Source organism: Lytechinus pictus, chromosome 4, assembly GCF_037042905.1.
Source record: "Lytechinus pictus isolate F3 Inbred chromosome 4, Lp3.0, whole genome shotgun sequence".
NCBI lineage: Eukaryota > Metazoa > Echinodermata > Echinoidea > Temnopleuroida > Toxopneustidae > Lytechinus > Lytechinus pictus.
Window position 1 is genome coordinate 16,385,673 of NC_087248.1, and position 27,125 is coordinate 16,412,797.

At 38.6% G+C, this 27,125-nt stretch overlaps 1 protein-coding gene across 1 annotated transcript; it reads right to left on the reverse strand.

Moving 5' to 3' along the window:
• Positions 1-1,250: 1,250 nt before the first annotated feature.
• LOC129258380 (uncharacterized) lies at positions 1,251-26,135 on the reverse strand. The gene is made up of 21 exons (XM_054896665.2): positions 25,706-26,135; positions 19,713-19,868; positions 18,787-18,996; positions 18,281-18,374; positions 17,760-18,024; positions 16,713-17,355; positions 16,163-16,254; positions 15,438-15,653; positions 14,868-14,988; positions 14,443-14,579; positions 10,534-10,655; positions 9,911-10,039; positions 9,080-9,543; positions 8,503-8,820; positions 8,004-8,144; positions 6,346-6,454; positions 6,003-6,094; positions 5,086-5,313; positions 4,463-4,531; positions 3,702-3,890; positions 1,251-3,036 (listed from the first exon to the last, which is right to left on the reverse strand). The coding sequence occupies exons 1-21, from the start codon at positions 25,847-25,849 to the stop codon at positions 2,791-2,793; spliced, it is 4,185 nt and encodes a 1,394-aa protein (XP_054752640.2). The 5' UTR covers positions 25,850-26,135; the 3' UTR covers positions 1,251-2,790.
• Between the last annotated feature and the right edge of the window lie 990 nt (positions 26,136-27,125).

The following is a 27,125-nucleotide window of genomic DNA, read 5'->3' on the forward strand; positions in this document are numbered from 1 at the left end:
CATCATCATATCATCAACATCATTATAAATTATCATTTTATTTCTTGTATTATTGCTGTTCTATATAATTGCCCTTGATCATTTTGTTTCTTGTTTTTGTCTCACCTGCATAGCAGAGTGAGACTATAGGCGCCGCTTTTCCGACGGCGGCGGCGGCGGCGGCGGCGGCGGCGGCGACGGCGATGGCGGCGGCAGCGGCGGCGTCAACACCAAATCTTAACCTGAGGTTAAGTTTTTGAAATGACAGCATAACTTAGAAAGTATATGGACCTAGTTCATGAAACTTGGCCATAAGGTTAATCAAGTATTACTGAACATCCTGCCTGAGTTTCATGTCACATGACCAAGGTCAAAGGTCATTTAGGGTCAATGAACTTAGACCATGTTGGGGGAATCAACATCAAAATCTTAACCTAAGGTTAAGTTTTAGAAATGTCATCATAACTTTGAAAATATATGGACCTAGTTCATGAAACTTATACATAAGGTTAATCAAGTATCACTGAACATCCTGCATGAGTTTCACATCACATGACCAAGGTCAAAGGTCATTTAGGGTCAATGAACTTTGGCCGAATTGGGGGTATCTGTTGAATTACCATCATAACTTTGAAAGTTTATGGATCTGATTCATGAAACTTGGACATAATAGTAATCAAGTATTACTGAACATCCTGTGCAAGTTTCAGGTCACATGATCAAGGTCAAAGGTCATTTAGGGTCAATGAACTTTGGCCAAATTGGGGTATTTGTTGAATTACAGCCATAAATTTGAAAGTGTGTTGGTCTAGTTCATAAAACTTGGACATAATAGTAATCAAGTATCACTGAACATCCTGTGCGAGTTTCAGGTCACATGATCAAGGTCAAAGGTCATGTAAGGTCAAAGAACTTTGGCCACGTTGGGAGTATTTGTTGAATTGCCATCATATCTCTATAAGTGTATTGGTCTAGTTCATAAAACGTGGAAATAATTAAGAGTAACCAAGTATCACTGAACATCTTGTGCGAGTTATAGTAGTTTTCAAAATCAGCACTGCTGCTATATTGAATCGCGTGATGCAGGTGAGACGGCCAGAGGCATTCCACTTGTTGTTCTTATTCCCATCCTCGTTCTAGCCTTCATTTAAACTCCTCTAACTTTATTATATTGTTCTACCTACTTATTGTCATTTTGGCTTATTTCGTTCCTTTTCATTCCTTTCATTCGACAAAAAATATACATATATAGTAAAAGCTCAACACAATTTGTATCTTTGCTCTACGTAATTTATTAATCTATACACTGTAAGAACGTTGTTTAAAATATTTTAAGCACGTTGTAGAATTTTAAGCTTTTAAAACTTTTAACTTTTTAAACAACTGTCAAAACTTTTTAAACAAGTTTTTTTTAAAGTGTAAAGTTTAAACAACTTGTTGTTAGAGTGACAGGCTTAAACAATGTGCTATTTTTTTACTGTGTATAGCAGCATACAACCAACATGACGAAACAGCTGAAATTCACAATGGTGTGTCATTGTTAACCAATGCATGAAATAGTTATTTGACGCCATAATAATGATGACATTTCACAATGATCCCCCACCCGGCGTTTATGATTTGCAAATTAAACATTCATGTGTTAAATTTACTCATTTAAACCATTGTTGAAAACACCTTTGTGAATTCGGGTATATGTATATTGAATACGAACATACTAATATCTGTTCTTTTCAATATGGTATTTGATTTAACCAACACACTATACGTACAATTACATGAAAGGAAAAATTGAAACAAACAAAAACGAACGAATTAATATGTAAAAATAATTATGAAAAAGTTCGTACTTCTCAACTTAATTTTTAGCTGGTAAAGACAATTTGCTAGCTTACGGGAGATTTTACAGAAAGTCAAAGAATAAAAGTGTTTCTGAAATATAATGATTATGGCGTAAGGAAGAAGTCCCTCGAACACGTAAAAAGGCTTATGATGAGGGAACTAGACGTACATTATAACTCAGGAACAATGTATTCGACTAGAATAGTACTGGGTCGAGTAACAATTGTGTGTATATATTTTTGTCTCATTTGCGAATACGAGGAAAAAAGTTTGCTTAATCGTTACGAGTGAGGGGGGAGGGGGGTGGTCATTCTCCGGCCTTATCATCTCTATAGTCAGGAATTCCCGACATATTGGAAGTCACTGAATCTAAATGACTAAACAATTGGGAGGAGGTACACAGGAAGTATGGCATTATGCTGACAACCAACTGAGTTTGAAATACAGAAAATGATACAGTATAGTCTGAAATTACCAAAAATGAATACTCCTAAAATATTTCCAACTGATTGTACATTGCATATATTGTTCAAGAATAAATATGACTTATTATATGTACATCTTAACCATTGTATTAATTACCTTACGTTAGAATATACATAATCACATTTAAACCCTCAATCTTGATCTCTTTATCTGGTGACACGTCCGGGATTTATTTCGTCTAAGATATAGGGTTAGGGTTGAAATAGGGATATATGTTATATTTAGGACACGGTTCAAGATAGAAAAAAACCCAGGGTTGAAGTTGGTTATTCGATTAGTGTGTGGAATTTACAGCGGAGAAATTGTCGCCCGAGCAAATGTCATGGAATCCCTTTATCTCGCATGAAACCTGCAGTGCAGTTTCGGCGGGTCGCCTCGATGTAAAATGCACATTTCCCATAACTTCACTATACTTATCTTCTTTCATACATAAAAAAAACCCAGTATATTTATGAAAAACAAAATGAAAAAAGCTTATGTAGATTATTTGGAAGGGTCTCGTGTCATGTCGTCCTCATGTTTCAGCTTTTTACGGCTTATGAGTGCATCGATCTTCCTCTCCATTCGATCGAAACGATCGCGAATACTTCGGATCTCATCGTCTCTCTTCGGGTATTCGCTGGCCGTTCGGCTGTTCGTCGTCATCATCTTTCCATCAATAGATTCCAGTCGCTGCTTCATGTGAATGTACAAGTCATCATTGGTAAGGCGCTCCTTGAAGTAACCTCCCTAAATATGAGGATTAAAACAGTAGTTAACTTACACAACTCGCCTTCCATACATGAACTTAGTTTTGAGGAATCGAGGAGTCAATATTCGTCACAATCGCCCTCTTCGTAGTCATCATTATCATCATCATCGCCTCCACAATCAATATTATCATACGACCGTTATCAGGAGCGCTTCCAGGGGAGGGGTAAAAAAGACTGCATGCCTCCTTTTGGAAGGCCTTTTCGAAAGGCATAATATTGTTCGTCCTTGTCCGAACGTTTTTTTTTTCGACGGGAAAGTGGCCTAAAGAGTAGTGAGCTTTGGCAATATCACCCCCTTTATTATGGTAGATCCAAGATCCATTCCTGGGGTGCGTTTCATAAATGGACTTGTCTGAAGTTTTATTCGACAGTTACCATAGGAACTGCACTCTTCAGCCAATCAAAATCAAAGAAAGTTGTCAGATCTGACAACTTGTCGGACATAAACGTTGATGAAACGCTCCCCTGAAATTAACAAGCACCATCACCACAAGCACCACCTCAACCATTAACAAAAATAGTAAAAAAAAATGGTAAAGCGCTCCATGTGTAATTATCTCGATTATTCCCATTGTTATCAACATTAATCATTATTTTGCTTTTTTATGTCATAATTCCAACCTTCCCCCATAACTGCCTCACCTCTGCAGCAGTCCTCTCGGAGACCAAGATCGCGTCTTTGACTACCCTCCTGTCCCCCGTCATCACTCTGCACCCACGCCTCACCCTCGGGCAGCATCCGTTGTTAGGGTAATACCGCTTCTTGGATCGCATCACCCGCCTCCAGATACAGACCGGAAGATACTGCTGGACCTCCATGATAGTCTCCACCTGATTCATTATGAAAATAAAGGGAATGTTTAAAATAGTTCACTGCAGTCAAACAATGCGTGATGAATACGAAATTAGGGTATTTCCCTTCAAACTTTATTATCCATTAATCGAGTGACTGATCTAGGGAGGGAGAGGGGCATATTGGAAAAGTGGCCCGGCTGAAACCAGACAAATTATTTATTTATTTGTTTATTTATTTATTTATTTATCTATTTATTTATTTATCTATTTATCTATTCATTTATTCATTCATTTATTTAATTATTCATTTATTTATCCGTTTATTCATTTATCCTTTTTTTTGGTGGGGCACTTGTTATAAAAGAAACGACAGGAAAATGCACCATGAAAGTGTTTTTGGGGGAGTGGGGGCGGGGGATTTCGATTGTTAAAGTTTTCTTTATAAATCATGCCCCTGCATTGTGAATCCTGGATCCACCACTAAAACCAATCACCTTAATTCCTTATCAGGAAACGTCAAAAGAATCGAATTCAAGTGACAAGATGAATATATCGATAATAATTATAGTACATACGAAATAAAAATCTATGATTAATATTTGACCTACTCGCATGGCAAGACGATGGTACTTGGCCTTCCGTCTGATCTCGTGTACGTCATAGACAGCTAAACCAATCTGTACGAGACAATGATAACAAAAGCTTATCAGAATCATTCAAATTAATCAGAAGTCGATATTAATTATATTTTCCATGAAAAACACCAAAAAGTAGGAATAATAACAATAATAATAAATGAGGCTGTACAACCATCAATGATTTGTCATGATAATTCAAATATAATACCAATGTTTTTTAAATATTGCTTCAAACACGTTGACAAGATATACTTAGAACAGATGTATTGTATTCACTTAAAAAGGGGGAAAAATAGAGAAATGCTGAACATATTCCGGGTACAACAGTAATTAAAGTATATTAATGGTGTAATCAGGGGCAAAATGAGGTGCGGACATGGATGCGATGTATTTTCGAAAGGGTGATGGCAAGAGTTTAATCGACCACAAGTATTACAATGAAATCGATAATGACGCTGAATATTCGGGGGGGGGGAGGGTGCGAACTTGCGGTGGTCTTCAGACCCCCTAAAAAGGGCGATGCACTGATAATATATTTCACTATACATGTTTTTAGAATCGCCAAAGATTCAAGCATATAAAAGGCAACATACCAAAAGATTGACGACGACGATCGACATCACTGCAACAAAGACAGCAAACATGACGTAAGTGATGGCCTTGTAGAAGACGGATGTCAGGAAGAAGTCATCTTCGTCAACATCCAGAGTATTCTCCGTTCCTAGGTAGTTCTGTCTGTGGAAGATCCCAACGAAGTCAAAGTCACCTAACATCATGGCCATGGTCTTCACTAGGGATTGCTCAATGCGGTTGAATTGAGGCTGTATAGGGGAGGAGTGTAAGAGTAAGATATGTCAGAAATATGCATTCTCTGAAAACAATGATGACAATAACAATAACATGAAACATTTATATAGCGCCTAATACAATGTTTACAATCGCTGCAAGCTATTGCTCTGGCGGCTTTATTAAGGTTACCAATGTTTGGTTCGAGCTCGAGCATTCAATGAATTTCTTCCCCCGGCACACATGTACTACACCTTGATCATGTTGATCGCGAAAATGGTAAATGTAGATAAAAGCCGAGTGCCCCGGTGTGATTTGAACCCCGGGCCATGTGGTTCCAAGTCCGAAGACTCATTTGTATCAACCTTTGAGAGCCATTTCTTTCGAAAATTCTACCCATCTTTAGGGTTTTTACGAAAAGATTATATTGGCGACAATATTGAAAAGATATTGGTTTGATCCACGTTTCTGTATTTTTCACTGTCATTACAAAAATAACAACGTAAACCCTTACTGATTTGGCCTATGTGAATTCATTTGACTACATCTTTGAAAAGAATATGATAGTACATTGTTTAAAAGAACACATGGTAACTTCCTGTTCTTTCAGTCGAAAACGTTAACATTCTTAATTTAAAAGTATGACCTCGTTGTGTAAGTGTGTTTATCAATCTATTTTATGTTTTAATATGAATGAATTCAATAAAACTGAATGTCTTATTACCTGATTAAGGAGCAACATGTAGAAAGCAAGGGCAAAGGCCATCAGAAAACAGAACAAAACCAAGATGAATTTTAAGAAGCTTCGAAGAATATCTGTTGGATCGAAAAGTCAGAAAAGGAAGGAAAAGGTTGAGAGAAACAATTTAACATTATTTTGAGAATGTGCCCTGCGGTTGCAAAGTATACATATGCAGTGAAATCATGACTAATATCACATTTTCAGCAGCAACTACATATACAATAAGTGCTGTTGATGGTTATCTTATAGGTTCCTTAGTCACCTAAAGTACACATATATCCTGATGACGATTGTAATTCAAGGTTACCATGGTAACTAAACTTACCCATGAACATGAGGACATAAAGACCAATGAATGAGAATCGTCTGAGGAACATAATGAAGTTGATCCATGCAAGGCATACTGCTACTGAACCACACTGCCACTGCCATCCCTGTGTCAACATGTCAATGGAGATAGATTTTATTCAGAAACTGGGAATCCATAAGTTTAAAAAGCTATCATTTATACAGTACCGAAATGTGACGTCAGTTGCCATGGTGTCATGGCGGGCTGGTTCTAAACAGAGTCGCACCTGACGATCGTCTGTACACATTTGTATGACTTTGGCTCGTCTGAAAAATAGGTTGCAAGCGTTCAAATTCCGATAGCAGCCATTTTCTCCGATGATATGTATGAGAAACACACGCTTATATTCGGCGGGTTCATTTGTTTAGAACCAGGCCGCCATGACACCATGGCAACTGACGTCATCACTTTGGTACTCTAGTTACCAAAATAAAGAAGAACATTTAATCCCAAGCAATTAAAAGCTCATGCTTCCATTCTGGACGCTTTGCTGCGTAAACGAACCCCCTGCGTTTAGAATAATCATTCGATTTTCCCCAAAATTACACCAGGGCCCGCTGCATAATAGTTACCATTATGATAAACTTTGCCATTTAATGGTAACTTGAGAGGAATCCTTGATTTTGATTGGTTGGTGATCAGCGTTACCATGGTAGCTACCATTGGATGGCAAAGTTACCATAACAGTAACGTTTATGCAACGGGACCCAGATACAGGTCGATTCCTGTCTAATGAAACATTGGGAGCGAAGAAATAGCAGTATGCAATCACAATTTCTTTACCATCTGAAAAATATGCGAATGATGCATTACAATTTACGTATAAGCTCATGGAAACAGGCAGTATCGAACAGTTTCCCACTTACACATAAAAAGCACGTTATTTGTGAGTTTTCATTCTCCAAATTTGATATTTTCTTAACCATGCTTGGGTATTGCCGAAGACTTCAGTTTTATAGTATCATTGGGAGGGATCCGATAGCAGCCATTTTCTCCGATGATATGTATGAGAAACACACGCTTATATTCGGCGGGTTCATTTGTTTAGAACCAGGCCGCCATGAAACCATGGTAACTGACGTCATCACTTCGGTACTCTAGTTATCAAAATAAAGAAGAACACTTAATCCCAAGCAATTAAAAGCTCATACTTCCATTCTGAACGCTTTGCTGCGTAAACGAACCCCCTGCGTTTAGAATAATCATTCGATTTTCCCCAAAATTACACCAGGGCCCCGCTGCATAAAAGTTACCATTTTGATCAACTTTGCCATCTAATGGTAACTTGAAAGGAATCCTTGATTTTGATTGGTTGGTGATCAGCGTTACCATGGTAGCTACCAATGGATGGCAAAGTTACCATAACAGTAACTTTTATGCAACGGGACCCAGATACAGGTCGATTCCTGTCTAATGAATCATTGGGAGCGAAGAACTAGCAGTATGCAATTACGTAGTGGGGCTTCAACACAGACTTGCTGCAAAATACAATTTCTTTACCATCTGAAAAATATGCGAATGATATATTACAATTTACGTATAAGCCCATGAAAACACATAAAAACAGGAAGTATCGAACAGATTCCCTTTTGCCGAAGACTTCAGTTTTATAGTATCATTGGGAGGGATCTTACCATACGCAGTGAGATACTTGGTTGATATTCACTCTGTCCAGCGAAAGGTATGACGAATAGAATAGCCAAGATATACACGGACCATTCAACAAGCTTCCGGAATCGGAAATAGGACAGTCTCTGGATCACCAGAAGAATAAGCTACAGAGAGGATTAAAATGAAATGGATTTATAATTGTTATCATCATGGTAATATTTTCCTGTAATAATAATCGATTGATACTTACAGAGAAATGAGATGGAACTCATAGCGCGACATATTAAGATAAAGTAGCTATGAACAAAATCATCATAATGGAAAGCTGCAAAAGCTGCTTCCGGGACCCCAAAATATTCACACCTAGCGATTGCAAAGTACGATTTCATATCTGTTAGAGAGCAAATGTTTTGATATTAATACCCTGTAATGGTGATATGAATGGGCAACTTAGTGTGAGCGGTGCGGAGAGATAGGTTCGTAAATACATAATAACATCACATTTTCTTGTTGATTCTTTACCTCACACAGGAGATGTAATACTACCAAGACCAGTATGACCCAGTGACCACTGACCGCAAAAACAACCAGAGTGTCCTGCGGAATACCGTCGATCCAGCGCTGCTCGCCGTCACCGAACCACTCGAGATCCGTCCCGTTGGCAACGTCGGCATAGTACTGCGGTGCAACCGCCGTCACGTAACCAGTTAGCATCACCAGGAAGATGAAGTAGATGATGAGTGACGGCCAGAAGACGTAGCGACCGAGGGTAGACCATTTATGGTTCAGAAGGCTGACGACTAGGGGATGGGTGAGGAGGTCGGTTCGCTCTGATTTCACCTAAAATGAAACAAGTCAACTGTAAGTAACGACCATGAAAGACCCGTCTTTAAGAATACAAGTAATGGATATACTGGTGGTTTATAGAATGTATAGAAAGATATGGGTTTTAACTTGAGTCAAAGTTATGTTTTTCCATACACGTATCGTAATTCTTAGCGTGCTACATGAAATAAAAAGTAAATCCAAAATAAAGATCCGCAAAGATACATCTATTATATATTTAAGAAGGCATCTTATACATGTAAGTGTTACTTACCATGGCAATCAGGGGATGATTTTTCACCATCCTTGCAGAGCTACTTGAATAAGGTCTCATTTTGGCTCTCAAATGACCGTCATCGTCGTACGCCGTCATTATCGGAACTTCTTCTTGTTCATCATGTAACTCTTTGTAGCTGCCTATGCCCTCTGGCTTCTGAGCTTCGATGTCGCCTTCATCAACATTTAATCCGCCGTTGATCTTACCACTGTCATCCGGCTGGTCGGTGAATGACGTCTCCTTCTCAACAGCACCTTCGTCATCATCAGCTTGATTTTCGTCGATGACTTGGTTATCGCCATGCTCTGATTCACCATGTTGTGTTTCGCCGTCTTCCTCCTGTGTTTCACCCTCTTGCAGGGTGTCTGTCTCAACGTTGGCGGGCGTAGATTGTGTTTCGGTTAATGGTGTTTCGTCCTCTATGCTGTCGTTATTGTTGTTTGTGTTAGGCATATTTTTATCTGTCAGGAAGAGATAAGAAATATATGGGGGAAATGAAATAGAAATTTAACGAATCATAGCTCTGTAACGATATCGAATCCGGATGGACAGATAATTTAGTGTCTGCTTACCATTTTCAGTGCATATTAGATTGTGAAATCCAACATTAATAAACATTGATAACATAACAAATTGAAACGATAGAAAGAGATTGAAATACATATCGATGTATAGATATTTGATAGATAGATAGCTAGATAAAGAGAGAACAAAAGAGAGAGTGTGAGAGAGACAGAGCATTAGTGAGAGGGGGGATAGAGGGAGGGGAGAGGGGAAAGGGAGGGGAAGAGGGAGAGGGAGGGGAGGGGAATAGTGATGATCACTCACTGTTATTTCCCCAGAGTGAGAACGAGTCCTCCATGAATTCGTAGTAAAATTCAATCCAGAATTCTTCATCTTTACGGTCAGCATATGGAGAGACTTCAATACACTTGTCCATTACAGCTTGAGCTACATCTGAAAAGATAAATGATGAATAAGATGGAGAATCTTTAAAATAAACATGATGGGAGAGTAATCTCGAACTTTTCCTAATCACAGTATTTCCAAACATTTTAATTCAGTTAAGAATAATGACTTTTTATTACTTCTTTCATTCTGTCGACAAAAAGAAATCGACATAATTCTTGTGATGGTCCACTTACGGTACCCGTGGGGAAGGGCATTTCTTGAAAGGACTTGTCAGATGTTTCATCCAACCATGTTTCGTTTTTACCATAGACACTGTTATTCTCAGTCAATCAAACTCAAGGAAGGAAAGTTGTGAGATCTGGCATCTGACATGTTCTTTCATGTCTCATAACTTTATTTCTTTCCTCTCTTCTAACCCTCTACTTTTCTCCCTCTTTCGCCATGTTGTCTCTTCATTTACCACTACCTAAAAGTCGAAGGGAGCGTTCGTCCCCTGCTTCCTCGAGCCACCACCCATGAATGGTGTCATGTTTTCTTACCTGGCATTTTCTCGATGAGTTTCTTCATTGGGGTTGACCTGTCTTTATGATACTCATCCCACGAGCTTGATGACATTATCTGTTTCCAGTCGCGATGACTTAGCAAATAGTATGCTACGTTCCTTTAACACAAACGGAAACGCGGTATAAGTAAACCAGCTATGAATGATTATATTCGAGCGGAAATGCGGGTGACCATATTCAATGATTAATTCTCTTAATGTTTTTAGTATCATCGAAAAATTATGAACCCACTGACTTGCTCTCGAAACACACATCAGCGTAGATTACATAAGTTCTGCTTTAAACAAAACTAAGCACAATCTACAAAACAATGAAGGCAGGAGGTTAGAATATGAAATTTACGATTCCCATTTAAGTATTTAAGTATCTTAAAACCTATATTTTGGTGATTAATCTATGGATTAACGAGGTATGTAGACTTATAAAAGGTAAAAAAAGAAGTACTGATTCATTTTGAGAGGGTTATAACAGTGGTAGCGGGAACGGAGATAATTTGACGGGAAAAATAGGGTGACGAAAAACTGGATGATGGAAAGCTGGAAGGCAGAAAAATGTGACGAATAGGAGGGGATATGAAACCAATTTGGCATCAAAATAAACAGATGACTAAAGGGATGTCAAACCAGTAAATGGGTGAAGAGAAAGAGAGTGACTACCCTTATGGCGTAACGGGGTGGACAACATAGACTGACTGACTAATAACAGCTTCAGAATAAATTTCACGAAAGGTGGGATGGCAAACCATATGGTTTATCGGCAATGGTGGTGAAGAGGACCGGAATGACTTGTAATAAAACATGATAACTGACTGACGAAGGAGGGGGGGGGGGGGGGGACCGGACAAACTGATCAATTGGGTGATGAAAAAGTGGATGAAAAATTACGATGTCAGAACAAATGTGACGAAAATGGGGATGGCAAACCATATGGCATAAGAAAATTAGGGTGACAAAAAGGGATGGCAAACATAGGGGTGACGAATAGGGATGGCCAACATAGGGGTGATGGAAATGGATGGCCAACATAGGGGTGACGAAAAAGGGATGACCAACATATGGGTGACGAAATAAGATGACGAAAACAGGGATGATAAATAAGGGATGACGAAGCAAGGGGTGACAAATAGGGATGGCCAACATACGGGTGACGAATAGGGATGGCCAACATAGGGGTGACGAATAGGGATGACCAACATAGGGGTGACGAAAAGGGATGACCATCACAGGGGTGAAGAAAAGGGGTGACCAACATATTTCGCCACCCCTATGTTGGCCATCCCTTTTCGCCACCCCTATTTTGGTCATCCCTTTTTCATCACCATAAGGGTGCCGAAAAGGGATGACCAACATTGGGGTGACGGAAAGGGGTGACGAAAAAGGGATGACCAACTTAGGGTGATGAAAAGAGATGGCCAAACATAGGAGTGACGAAAAGTGATAACTTACAAAGGGGTGACGAAAAGGGGTGACGAAAAAGGGATGACCAACATATGGGTGACGAAATAGGATTGCGAACATGGGGTTGACGAAAAGTGATGACCAACATAGCGGTGACGAATAGGGATGGCCAACATACGGGTGACGAAAAGGGATGACTAACATAGGGGTGACGAAAAGTGATAAAATACAAAGAAGTGACGAAAAGGGATGATGAAAAAAGATGACAAACATAGGGTGACGAAAAAGGGATGACCAACATATGGGTGACAAAATAAGATGACGAAAATAGGGTTGATGAATAAGGGATGACAAAGAAGGGGTGACAAATAGGAATGGCCAACATACGGGTGACGAATCGGGATGGCCAACATAGGGGTGATGAATTTGGATCGCCAACATAGGGGTGACAAAAAAGGGTTGACCAACATATGGGTGACGAAAAAGGGATGACCAAAACAGGGGTGAAGAAAAGGGGTGACCAACGTAGGGGTGGCGAATAGGGGTGACCAAAATAGGGGTGACCAAAAAGGGTGACCAACATAGGGGTGACGAAAAAGGGATGACCAACACAGGGGTGAAGAAAAGGGGTGACCAACATAGGGGTGGCGACTAGGGGTGACGAAAAAGGGATGACCAACTTAGGGTGACGAAAAAGGGATGACCAACATATGGGTGACAAAATAAGATGACGAAAATAGGGTTGATGAATAAGGGATGACAAAGAAGGGGTGACAAATAGGAATGGCCAACATACGGGTGACGAATCGGGATGGCCAACATAGGGGTGATGAAGTTGGATCGCCAACGTAGGGGTGACAAAAACGGGTTGACCAACATATGTGTGACGAAAAAGGGATGACCAAAACAGGGGTGAAGAAAAGGGTGACCAACGTAGGGGCGGCGAATAGGGGTGACCAAAATAGGGGTGACGAAAAAGGGTGACCAACATAGGGGTGACGAAAAAGGGATGACCAACACAGGGGTGAAGAAAAGGGGTGACCAACATTGGGGTGACGGAAAGGGGTGACGAAAAAGGGATGACCAACTTAGGGTGATGAAAAGAGATGGCCAAACATAGGAGTGACGAAAAGTGATAACTTACAAAGGGGTGACGAAAAGGGGTGACGAAAAAGCGATGACCAACATATGGGTGACGAAATAGGATTGCGAACATGGGGTTGACGAAAAGTGATGACCAACATAGCGGTGACGAATAGGGATGGCCAACATACGGGTGACGAAAAGGGATGACTAACATAGGGGTGACGAAAAGTGATAAAATACAAAGAAGTGACGAAAAGAGATGATGACAAAGGATGACAAACATAGGGTGACGAAAAAGGGATGACCAACATATGGGTGACAAAATAAGATGACGAAAATAGGGTTGATGAATAAGGGATGACAAAGAAGGGGTGACAAATAGGAATGGCCAACATACGGGTGACGAATCGGGATGGCCAACATAGGGGTGATGAATTTGGATCGCCAACATAGGGGTGACAAAAAAGGGTTGACCAACATATGGGTGACGAAAAAGGGATGACCAAAACAGGGGTGAAGAAAAGGGGTGACCAACGTAGGGGTGGCGAATAGGGGTGACCAAAATAGGGGTGACGAAAAAGGGTGACCAACATAGGGGTGACGAAAAAGGGATAACCAACACAGGGGTGAAGAAAAGGGGTGACCAACATAGGGGTGGCGACTAGGGGTGACCAACATAGGGGAGACGAAAAAGGGATGACCAAAATAAGGGTGACGAAAAGGGATGACCAACGTTGGGGTGACGAAAAGGGGTGACCAACACAGGGATGATGAAAAATGGATGACCAACTTAGGGTTGACGAAAAGGGATTGCCAACATAGGGGTGACAAAAAAGGGATGACCAATATAGGGGTGACGAATGGGGATGACCAACACAGGGGTGACGAAAAAGGGATTACCAACATAGGGGTGACGAATAGAGATGACGAATCTAGGGGTGACGAAATCATAATACCAACAAGTTATAGGGTGAGGAAAAGTTAATGTCAGAAGACACTTGCGACAAATTAAGAGAGTGGTAGAAAAGAGGAGTGAGAACAGATAACTTTATATAAATCATAGACGGTGTAATTGCAATGTAAGCTTAGAAAACAAAAACAAAATGAGATGATTTATTTTAAGTCATCATAAGACGGAAACGGTTTTAGAAAATACTGATGACAGGGAATAGGAATGACAAAAATGTTGATACATGAGGATAAATTGGGAGTTAGAAATAAAGGGAGAGGGGTAAGAACAATAATAAATCCCCACGGGGGTCAGTTTATTGCTGAGTGGGCTACTCTGGTTAAATATATTTGAAATTAGTGCTAAAACACATGGGTTACAAAGTAGGAACAGGAAATTTAAGTTTGTTTTTTAAAGCGAAATATCGACTTAAGGTATTCAGAATGGACGTACTCATTTCCACCATCAGTGGCGTATTCCATACTATTTCGACCTCGATGATCACGACTCAACAGGTCGACATCATGTTCGACGAGTTGTTTTAAGGCATCAAGATGACCGCCAATACACGCCAAATGGAGCGGGGTGACCTGGAATCGGTTGCGTCAAAAAAGTTAAAGAAAGAAAAAAGAAGGAGAGAAAAAAGGAATGACAATTCATCGACAATCATAAGAAGCGAAATGAAAATACCGTCGTTTGATATAAATTTGAATTATTTTCTTTGAAATAATTCAATTAGAAATTGTTATATATCCACAGTGAAGGTTCCAGTTTTTTAAAATGAAATCTATGCTTCATCTTAACATTAACATCAATTAACTAAAAAAAAAAAACATGGATGTGTGTAGGAGCATTGTTAGGGCCAAGTCTTAGCTTACCCCATGTTTGTCGGGAAAATTGATATCGGCCCCAGCCTTGATCAGCGATCGAACTGGCTCGGTGAATCCGTTCATGGCAGCCAAATGAAGAGCTGTTCTTTCATGTGCCATCTTGCTGGATCTAAATGGTATGAATTATACATGAAATAAAAAAAATGAAGTGACGAATAAAGCTCAGTATTATTAATCATCGATAAAAAAGTATTGAGAATGAAAGAATTAGACGTAAAGACAGGCAAGGATTGACAAAGGGGAAAAAGATGGAAAGTGATAAAGAGGCTTAGTGACAAAACCGAGAGTTTAAACGTGGGGGGTGAGAAACAAGAGAAGAAAGGCGAAGGAATGACAAGGTAAAAGGGAGAGGAAAAGAGAACGAGAGACAAGGTAAACTTTGAGAGAACGTTAAAAAATGTAAGAAAAGAAAAGTAAAATTTTGTGATAAGAAAAATAATTTGGTGAGTATTATGAGCCTTTGAAAAGACTACTGATCTTATTAATATATTTTTTTTTCAGGGCGGCTTTTACATTCCACAAAATATTTCAACGTGATATCATTGATGTTAAAGTCACCTGGTATTATCCGTGACATCGTCGGCATTGATGTGGTTGTTGTAACCCACTTTGACGGGGTCAATGGTTGTGGCATTTACCGATGCGCTAGCTTTGGTAAGCTCCTGGACCACGCCATCGTGGCCGTGCTCAGCGGCGTGATGGAGCGGTGTCTTTCCGTCATCGTCGTAGAAATCGACAACCTCTGGTTTCCAGCGAATCAAAACCCCGAGCGTCCTCGATTTTGTGTAATAATACGGATAATGATTTAATTAATTATTTGTTTGTTTGTTTATTTATGCGAATATCTATGGTGTTTATATAAATGTATATTAATTGAATTGTTGTGCAGTATAATCTATGTAAATAATGTATGTATATTTTGTAAGGCCAACAGAGTGAATTTCCATTGAGGACAATAAATTAATGAATCTGAATTAGGCATTGACGTAACTGGTTGGATTTAACCAAATAAAACAGATGACGTTTCCTAGTTAATGATCAATATTAACTTTTTATTGAAGAATATCAACGATCAGTTTAATAGGATGTGCATTTTTTACTTTCTTTGACAGTGTTTAAAGACCATAGTGAGCTCTGATCACTCCAAAGTTACCAAAGTGTGATATTCAATATAATCAATTATTCATTTCACATTGAAATAGTTCATTGTTCATGTACATAATAAAGGCCTCCTTTCGGATTTACAGAAGTTTCAACCTTGTAAATACTTAAAAAGCTCTTACTCAGTATGTCCATTCATTGCAGCATGTCTCATGTACTTCTTGATATCGTCATCACTGACGTCATTTAGCTTCGACTTGTACCTCAAAAGAAGCTGTAAAATAAAAACATAGTGTGAGAATGAGTAGAGTGACTCTAAAGACTAAGTTTTAATCCAATAAATCTTTCTTCTACGTTATACGTATTTTTTGTGTGTACCATTCCCCCGATTTTATAAATTACTTCTTCTTCTTCTTCTTTTTCTTCATCTTCTTCTTCTTCTTCTTCTCCTCCTCTTCCTTCTTCTCCTCCTCCTCCTTGTCCTTCTCCTCCTCCTCCTTCTTCTTCTCCTACTCCTCCTCCTTCTTCTTCTTCTTCTTCTCCTCTTCCCTCTTCTTCTTCTACTCCTCTTCATTCTTCTTCTTCTTCTCCTCTTCCTTCTTCTTCTTCTGCTCTTCCTTCTTCTTCTTCTGCTCTTCCTTCTTCTTCTTCTTCTTCTTCTTCTTCTTCTTCTTCCTCCCTCCTCCTCCTCCTCCTCCCATCTCAACATATAATTTTCCTGTCTATTTATACCTTCAATACTTTGGCTCTGTCTTCAATAACCACCCATTCAATAAATTCAGCCAATGATTCCTCCTTCTCTTCGCTGATTGGTTGGGCAACCGGTTCAGGGACTTGTTCGACGTTGAATGTAGCAATGCTGGTCTTATCATCCACCACGTCAGGCGTGGTGGGCTCATGCTGCTCAACCACGGGATCGACTCCACCATCTTCGTCGACATCAATACCTTGGTTTTCTTCGACATCATCTACCATTTCGTCTGCTGCCATTGATTCGTCTTTGTCGATCCCTCCCTGAACTGTACTGCTGTCTCCATTGACGTCGTCGTTTGCTTGATCAGTGATATCCATAAGCGATCCATCGATTCCGTCTCTTTCGTCTTCTCGGTCATCATGCCCGCCATCAATCACAGTCACATCGTCCTCTTCCTCGATGACATTGAGTTCGTTCCCATCTGCAAACCCAGTCGATGACTTTCCACCCTCACTGACAATGGTCACCGTGTCGTGGTTGTCTTTGGTGGACGATTTTGTTAAGCCTTTACTGTTGTAATAGCGGTCTAGAAGAGCGATGATGACGTCAAAACTCTCTGCATTTGCTGCCAAGTGGAGAGGGGTATGGTAGTCGACGTCGGTCTTTTCAAGGTTAGCCTTCCTGGTAATGCAAAAAAAACATTTATAGAAGTTATTGTTTTCAAATTGAAACGTTCAGATACACCATATATTTCAACAAAATATTCTGTAATATTCCTAAGAAAAAACTTGTTAGCCTTTGATAGGTTTCTTATAATTACTAGCTTGCTCCGGCATAGTTATCAATATTATCATACTGTGATGTCTTTTTTGCTAATAATTTTATAATATCGTTGATGTAGAATTGAATAAGTTTGTAATAATCTCGTTTTTCCTGTAACACATACTCTTAAAAATACATAAAAAGCTTACATAAAACAGAAAAAAGGACAAGAATTTTTTTTTCTGTTTATCCCTGGCGAATACAGTAAATAACAATGCTCAGTAATTAAAAAAAAAATCATATCAATCTTTCGTCGTCCTCACTTTTCCACTAGGTATTCCACGACGGCTCTTTGATTGGCAATGCACGATAGATGCAATGGTGTACGAAGATCCCAATTTGAACTGTCTATTTTCGCACCTCTTTGGACCAGGAGCTCCACTAGATCAACGTGCCCGTTCGAAGAAGCGATATGGAGAAGAGAATCATCGTTCTCACCGCGGAGGTCGAGCACATTGTCGCGGTCATCGTGGGCTCCATTTCCAAAGTAGTGTTTCTCGATCTCATCGTGTGTTTCTACTTTACGAGCTTATATAAAATGAAAACATGAATTGATATGCTTTTAGACTATTAACATGTAACAGAAATTCATCACCACCACAACCATCATCATCATCATAATCTTCGTCATCATCATCATCATCATCATCAATATCATCATCTTATTTCTCATAGCACACATGGATTAATACGCATACGTAATTAAAAACTTGGAATGTAGATCCAATTTATGTTTTATGATATGTTTTCAGTTCGAGAGTGACAGACTCGTTAGATCACTCACGTTCATCAAGACATTTCCTGATGAGGTCTGTATGGCCCACTCTTGCAGCTTCGTGAATGGGAGCTACCCAGTTCCAATTAGGCTCGGTCACCAACTACGGAGAGAGAGAAAAAAGAGACATAAGGAGGGAGAGAGCAATAAAGAGAGGGAGGGGGAGAGAGCAATAAAGAGAGGGAGGGGGAGAGGGGGCGAGAGAGAGAGAAGGGGGCGGGGACTTGGGAGGTAGAGAGAATAGGAATGGGAGAATATTTATAATTACATGCCGTATATCATTGATTTTATTGCAAAGTCACAAATAAATATGAAACAAACAATGCATCTTGGATTCCTCAATGTTCAGTGACATTAAACACATTGCCAGATTCCACTTCAACAGAATATCTGAAAATACCTTCTCCACACTTAAAAATAATCTTATGGTCTAATGAATTAGAGTGAGATATGAATATAGAAGATGATTTAGGTAAAAAAGAACACGAAGGTCTATTCTTGCCCACTGATCTCACCTCTATCAGATGTCCTTTAGCCTTAGCTCTATCAATCATCCTATCTGCGACGATTCTGTTTCCTTTTCTCAGAGCGATGTGGAGGGGTGTGTCGAAGTTCTCGTCCCAAACTGTCAGATCCGCCTTGTGCTTGATGAGCTTGAGGGCGATGTCAGTCTGGTTGTTCTCGCAAGCGATGATCAGGGGCGTCCGATGGCGACGATCTTCGGCCTGTATAAGCATGATTAGGTGATCGATTACGGATGAAAATAGTTCATCCAAAGCCATACGATATTTGCAAGAACGTTACGCACAAATGGAAATCTGAATTGTATTATTGATGTCATAAGCATCTTCTGATAAAGTGCTAGTGAAAACACATTGCACATTAAAAAAAAAACCTTAATAAAGAAAGTATCAGTTTACATTATGTTTTCTTTATTTGGTATCTTTTCCCCAAGTGGTTTTTAATATCTCAATTAAAATATGATAACCTTTAAAACACACAATGGACTTCAAAATTTCGCTTATGTAATAAGAAATTAAGGATCTGGGTCAGACAAACGGCTAAAAACCTGGAACTACTGGAGTTTGAGAGTTGGATCTCAACTAAAATATATCTTCATAATCCCTTTCTAGTAATGAACGAAATGGGTGACTTATGATGCATGCCTTGATTAAAAACCCAAAGTGATTCACATCATTAGAAACCCTTACTCTGTTTGTAATATTGCAATCGTATTGCAGATGTGTTGCAGATGTAACCCATCATGCACAATATTTTGCTTCTTGGTATTTACGCCTTCTTCTGTCAAGAAACCTGGTAAATATTTATATAATTTTCATTATGAATGGATTTTGTTTGAAGTTGTGTGAAAATGGAATAAAATAAATGTTTATATGAATGAAAAGGATGAGATTGGTAGTAATGTATCATGCTTTCTTACATTTATGTCGATGTCTTTTCTGGAGAGAAGTTCTCTGACACCCTCTACGTTGCCATTAATCACAGCTTGATGAAGTGGAGTGAGACCCTGGGAGTTCCTCACATTGATGTTTGATCTCTTCTTTCGGAAAGGAGGGTTCAGCTTAGGTTTCACGTTCTAAAAGAAATACAAAATTGATAGAATTCAGATTGGACTAGGGTTAAACCCCGGGGTAGCTGTCCACCACCCCCAATCAGTTACATCGAGAGCTGTTGGTCATGTGTTTTTATGCATGTGCCGTGGCCGAGTGGTCTAAGGGGCCTGGCTATACATAGAAAGTCCGGGGTTCGATTCCCGGCCGCGACACCTTTGCCCGTGAGCAAGGAATTTTATCTACAATGCTCTTTCATCCTGCTTTCAAATAAATGGAAATGCTATATGCATTATTGGTAACTAGGTGTGCTCTTGTTAAAGTTCTCTGACACCCTCTACGTTGCCATTGATCACAGCTTGATGAAGTGGAGTGAGACCCTGGGAGTTCCTCACATTGATGTTTGATCTCTTCTTTCGGAAAAGAGGGTTCAGCTTAGGTTTCACGTTCTAAAAGAAATACAAAATTGATAGAATTCAGATTGGACTAGGGTTAAACCCCGGGGTAGCTGTCCACCACCCCCAATCAGTTACATCGAGAGCTGTTGGTCATGTGTTTTTATGCATGTGCCGTGGCCGAGTGGTCTAAGGGGCCTGGCTATACATAGAAAGTCCGGGGTTCGATTCCCGGCCGCGACACCTTTGCCCGTGAGCAAGGAATTTTATCTACAATGCTCTTTCATCCTGCTTTCAAATAAATGGAAATGCTATATGCATTATTGGTAACTAGGTGTGCTCTTGTTAAAGTTCTCTGACACCCTCTACGTTGCCATTGATCACAGCTTGATGAAGTGGAGTGAGACCCTGGGAGTTCCTCACATTGATGTTTGATCTCTTCTTTCGGAAAGGAGGGTTCAGCTTAGGTTTCACGTTCTAAAAGAAATACAAAATTGATAGAATTCAGATTGGACTAGGGTTAAACCCCGGGGTAGCTGTCCACCACCCCCAATCAGTTACATCGAGAGCTGTTGGTCATGTGTTTTTATGCATGTGCCGTGGCCGAGTGGTCTAAGGGGCCTGGCTATACATAGAAAGTCCGGGGTTCGATTCCCGGCCGCGACACCTTTGCCCGTGAGCAAGGAATTTTATCTACAATGCTCTTTCATCCTGCTTTCAAATAAATGGAAATGCTATATGCATTATTGGTAACTAGGTGTGCTCTTGTTAAAGTTCTCTGACACCCTCTACGTTGCCATTGATCACAGCTTGATGAAGTGGAGTGAGACCCTGGGAGTTCCTCACATTGATGTTTGATCTCTTCTTTCGGAAAAGAGGGTTCAGCTTAGGTTTCACGTTCTAAAAGAAATACAAAATTGATAGAATTCAGATTGGACTAGGGTAAAATCCCGGGGTAGCTGTCCACCACCCCCAATCAGTTACATCGAGAGCTGTTGGTCATGTGTTTTTAGGCATGTGCCGTGGCCGAGTGGTCTAAGGGGCCTGGCTATACATAGAAAGTCCGGGGTTCGATTCCCGGCCGCGACACCTTTGCCCGTGAGCAAGGAATTTTATCTACAATGCTCTTTCATCCTGCTTTCAAATAAATGGAAATGCTATATGCATTATTGGTAACTAGGTGTGCTCTTGTTAAAAAAAAGTGATTCGGTTCTCTTTTCGCCTCCCTGGCACAGGTGAGGCCAAAAAAAAATAACTGGAGAACATAAAGGGTAGGTCATAAAGATGCTTTTAAGGCAGGGGGGGGGGAGTGAAAATACAAGAAAAAAAAATAACGTGTGATTAAGAAAGAAAGCAAGAAAATTGAGAATTTAAAGAGGCGAAGATGAGGTCATGTTGTCTCCGTCATTGGGATGAAGGTTTGAGGAAAATCCATGAAAGATTAAGTAAGCTATTTGAAATTTCAATTTTTGACTTGTGACGCCATGCAAGCATATGCCCCATATGTTATGTATTATTAAACTATATTTGTTTTCAATGGATCATGATGACTAAAAATTATTTCAAGAGCGGTTGTGAAATTATTTGTCTATTGATATACTTAAGGTACAATAAAAACTGCTTTAATTTTTTTTAGAAAATGAAATTTCACTGATTTTCTACTAGCTGTTGGAATATGACGTCACGAAACAAAAAAATAAATCTTTGATGGATCTTCATCAAACATTCACCAATATTGTTTTGCTTTTTTTACAATAATTTTTTTGTCAGGGTACACCCCCCTTAAACGTAATGAAAAAAATAGTGTCTTGTCGTGTTACCACAGTCGGGGTTAACCACTTATTTTCCTCTTTCTAATAGACATACAGTTTACCAGGCTTTGCTGACGATAATCTAAATTAGAATATCTTTCTTTTCACACGAATAATGCAAACGCTAAATATCAATCCGCTATTCACAGACTATTAATTCCAAGGAATTTCAACTATTATATCCTGATCTTTGGAACACTGAGAAATAACTTACTGCTAGTCTGTTTTCCATCCTTTGATGTTTTATCCGACAATTTAAGCGGTTCATTGAGCTTCTTTGTCCAAAGATTAGTGTTGATGTTATGATACAATGGTATTTATTTTGCTGCTGAAATAATGAAAGTTATTCGTTTGTTTCATCGTACCACTGAATGGTTATCCAGTCTGGATAAAGTATGTCTTGATAAATAAATTATTTTGAACAAAATCAAACGAGCAAAGCAAAAAAAAAAAAAAGAAAAAGAGAGAAAAATCCATCTGAATTGGATAGAGAAAAACAGAATAATGACATTCCAAAATTTTGCATGTCACCATAAATCCATTTACATGTAATGAGTTACTTCATGATGTTTCATTCTTTCTTATTCATATTGTATTTTGTAAAATACAACTACAAGTATTCAAGCACTTTGCTCCAAGCCTCAGTGGCGTAATGAGCCAACAAATTGTGGAGGCCAGACATAGCGTATTGGGCAATTTTTATACAGAAATCTGAATTTGTGATAGATTTTTACTCAATATTCTTAATGTAGTATCATATTCTATTTTTTCTTTCCCTTTCCTCCTTTTTCCCATTTACCCTTGGTCTTGACTTATTATTATTATTATGTTATTTCCTTTATTCATTTATTTATTTATTTTATTTATTTATTATTATTATTTTTTATTTATTCAATTATTATTATTATTTTATTATTATTATTATTTTTTTTTTTTTATTCAATTATTTATTTATTTATTTTTATTATTATTATATATATATATTTTTTTTTTTTGGGGGGGGGGTTCCGTGCCCCTCGGCCCTATCTGTACGTCAGTGCCAAGCATGTAAGAATGTGATCGCCTACTGATCTAATGTTTAACTTCATCATTGCTTTAATTCATTTTTAACAGGCAGGAAATGTTTTATACGCATGTATTCAGTATTGAATTTAATATATTGGAAGACCATTGGCATCTGCTAATATTCTGTTCAAAACAAAAACACGAAACAATACAAAAATATCCAATATGTAATAACAAAAAATAAAGTGGAGACATGACGTCATAATCATTGCTGATTACATTATTCATGCATACAATGGTTGTTTTAGCCGAAAAAAATGTTATTTTCATAAACTTTGTTATCCATTAATTATATTCTTTATTTAATAATCAGTGTTTTGTCTATTTATCATATTTTTACTCTACTTGTAAAATCATGTAATTAACAGACAAAGGTACCCCTTCGAGCACGTTCATGTCGTGTTTGTGAATATAAACGAAACTGATTGTGGAGACAAAGTTGAGGATATTAACATAATTATGAATATGCAGTCGACATTATTAATAATCAAAGCTGTCAAGTGGTTATGCTGAAAGCACTGTGCACACAAATATAATACCATATTAAGATAAGAATCATTAATGGTTTCAATAAAAAAATGTCGGAACCTCTAAATTAAAAATGTGAACCCCGTTTTACTAGGTCACACAATGAGCTCTGCATGAAAAAAAAGCAACAACAAGAATTCACTTAAACCGTCAATCAATTTAATTTTCTTCATAAACGATTATGTAAATGGTCAACCATTCGGAACTGTTTTATCTCTTGTCAAAATGTGATCACGGAGATATATACTCCATGGTATAATGGTTGTGAGAGGCGTTTCGCAATATGGAAACACTATATTGATTAGAACAATCGTCATGCTTTGGTGAACTCTTTTTTTTTTTTGCTAATTCATTTTCATAACTAACTCACTGTGGGCAAACTGATTGATGGTATTCCTTTGTTTGTTTGTTTATTGTTTACGGAGCTGTTTTGCTTTTCTAAATCCTCGTAAAATCAAGAGTCAACTCCCACTCTGTTTGCGGACTGATCATTAGTATACAGTTATATAGTTGGTTGTTAATTGTACATTCAGGGATTTAATGTTTTGTAGTTTATCCTTAATCAATGCTTTTCTCCTCCTTTTGAAATGGAAAAAAAATAATGTTTACATGTCTCATCCATTTTTTCATTCCTTCCTATTTTCCCTTTCTTTCCTACATTTATATTATGAATAAGTACTTGATGATATATTCTTTCATTTCCAATGGTGATCCACATATTACTTTTAATTGACCTCCAGCTCTATCACATCTATTAGATACTACGTATTTTATTTTTATTCTTAAATCAGTCTCATAATGACCAATTATGTAATATTTATAATGCCCATCAGTTAATTTGTATTTGATTTATATCAATTTGTATGATGATTGAATGTATGTATGAATGAATGCATGGATGAATGAATAAATAGATGGATGGATGAATGAACGGAAGAAATGAATGAATGAATGAAAGAATTAATAAAATTTTCTACTGCCCACCAACGAAATCGACTCCACAACAGACAGATGGAGAGAGAAAGGGGGGGGGGGGGGTAGAGAGATAGAGGAGAGATACAAGGGTTCGTTTTTGCGGCATTATTCTTCCTAATCCTGAGAATTATTACATAAAACTTTAAAATAGAAGTTTAGTGTCTATGAGGTACTAGTATGCTATTGTGAATAGAAACTTTACATTGATCATCAGACATGATAAAAACCAACTCTGAACCATTATAAACAGGAATACAAAGAATTGATACGGGACAATCGTGGCCACACGTGTACTGCTGATGTATGATGAATTTTGCAACATTCGCTGAGTAGAGTGTTTCTATGGTAACAACATTTCTTTATACGGGTGTTTTCTCCCGGGCATTATACGTCTGACATCTTGGTGCCCCCTTTTTCATGTCAGACACACAATCTCATGCACCGCAAGGAGAATGAGAACAAAGGGGATACGATACTCGATGTTGCCCCGGGAGTTTGAACCCCTGACCCTGGCACCTAGGAGATATTTAATGTACTATATATAACGGGAGTAATGTAAGGTTGGGGGAATCCTGTGCAAAAATCTGTCATTTGTTTGTTGAATTTTAAATTCACATTTAACTTCTCTGGTTTGTCTTCGTCATTGTCGTTCATCTCCTTATCAGTACCACCTTGTTGGCCACTCCCCACTCTTCATCACTTCTGCATCTTTATCCTTCTGTTTCCTTTAGCTTGTTTTCTTTTCTATCTTACAATACATTCATATCAGGAGCCACGGAACAAGTTCAGCCCCACTTTACTTTTTTATAACCATGTACAATATTGATAATATGCCATCAAGTTGTGATGTCATGCATGTTCCCCTTTCAAAATCGTACGGCGCCCCTTGCACACTCATCATCGAGTCATCATGGACACTGACTCGATACTTGTGAGCATGGACCTAATAGGAGGCCATGTGGTGAGGAACAACTGACCAACGCCTGAGTAGAAAACGATGATGAATTTGAGTAAATAAGTGACTTACACCACCCACCACTCCGCCAGATACTCTTTAATATTTTTTATTTGAAAAAAAAATGAACCCACCTGAACCTTCGCTCTGAGTGAACTTTTTTTCTTCCTCGGTCGATCATCGTCACCTGATGATGACGCCGTTGACGAGATGTTCCTCGATCTCGATTTCCTCTTGGGCATGATCTTTGAGATAATCTTCTTCGCCGATGAAGACATTGTTTTATTTTGTTCTGTTCTCAGACCATTAAAGAGGTTACGTTGTTGTAGAAGCTATCGTGAATAATGGATCATCGTAAAACTAAAGTTCAACTCCTTTGCTATAGTGTCAGTATTACTTTGGGCTGTAACGAATATTTGCAGACGAAACTCTGATTTACAAGTCGTATGTTAGCTTTATTAATGTTCTTAAACAATCATCACTGATGAATTAGCAATATGGATTAAGAATTACAGATAAGCTTCAAAATCTTTCATTGTCTTCACCAATATGACCAAGTCTAAATGAGAGAGAGAGACATGTGAGCCAAAATTCAACCAAAACATGGACGACCTATTCGCTTGTATCACAGCCGATATGAATGTCTGGAAGCTTGCCTTTCGCCGAATCACGAACTCCGATTGCTGTACATGACAATGTCGTATGGGAGTAAAAGTTCGTCTTCACTGCAAGAAAGCTGACAAGCCAATAGCTCGGTCAAGTTCAAGAGCTCCCGTTTTAAAGTTGTAGGAGCTCACTTTGTTAACAGCAGCACCAATCCAACGTAGATCAACAATTTGGGTTCTGGTTGAATTCCATCTAGGTAATGACTTCATGCTTGATGAAGTATTCGCATCCATCTTTTTATCGAAATTAGCTTGTTTATTTCACCTCTGCATCGTTGATCACCGGGTGGGGGCGAGAAGAATTGGACAGAAAATATGCAAAACATCTATTATCTTTGTGCCTTTTAACTTGACTCTATTATCTTTGTGACGTCATGTATATTATCAAATTCAAACCACGCACTATCAGGAGAGGTAAACAAAAAATAGGTTGAATTATTATTCCTTTTTGGGGCAACCTATAAATGCCGTAGAACAACCGACCTTGAAATTAATATTTTCATTTTAAGAAAGTCTGTTGTCTATCTCTCATTCTTTTACTTTCTTCGAAAATTTCTATTTGGAAGACATATTAGAACATTCCTTGGAATGGAGACATTTTAAATCATTGGAAATATCAATAACTGGACCACGCTATTGTAAAATCTTTCGAACTTTTTGGACTCGAGCCTCGAATGCACTTTGTGTCTACAAAAGATAACATTAAAGCAATTCTTACGATTAATCCTTAATTTTATTAAAAAGTACAAATGGAATGTGATGTTGACATACCAGAACACCGCAAAGTCACTACTCACTAACCCATCAATTTATCCAGAATTGGTTGCTTTGTTAACTTCAATCTACTACTATTATTTCCCCAAAACAATGCACTTCTGTCTCTTCAAAA

What these genes read in the sequence shown, in the direction of transcription:
- LOC129258380 (XM_054896665.2), bottom strand. Translation starts at nt 25,849, where the DNA reads ATGTCTTCATCGGCGAAGAAGATTATCTCAAAGATCATGCCCAAGAGG. An exon ending in CTAAAGGACATCTGATAGAG is followed by an intron (nt 18,375 to 18,786) that starts GTGAGATCAGTG and finishes CTCTCTCCGTAG; the next exon opens with TTGGTGACCGAGCCTAATTG. An exon ending in GATGTCACGGATAATACCAG is followed by an intron (nt 14,989 to 15,437) that starts GTGACTTTAACA and finishes CATACCATTTAG; the next exon opens with ATCCAGCAAGATGGCACATG.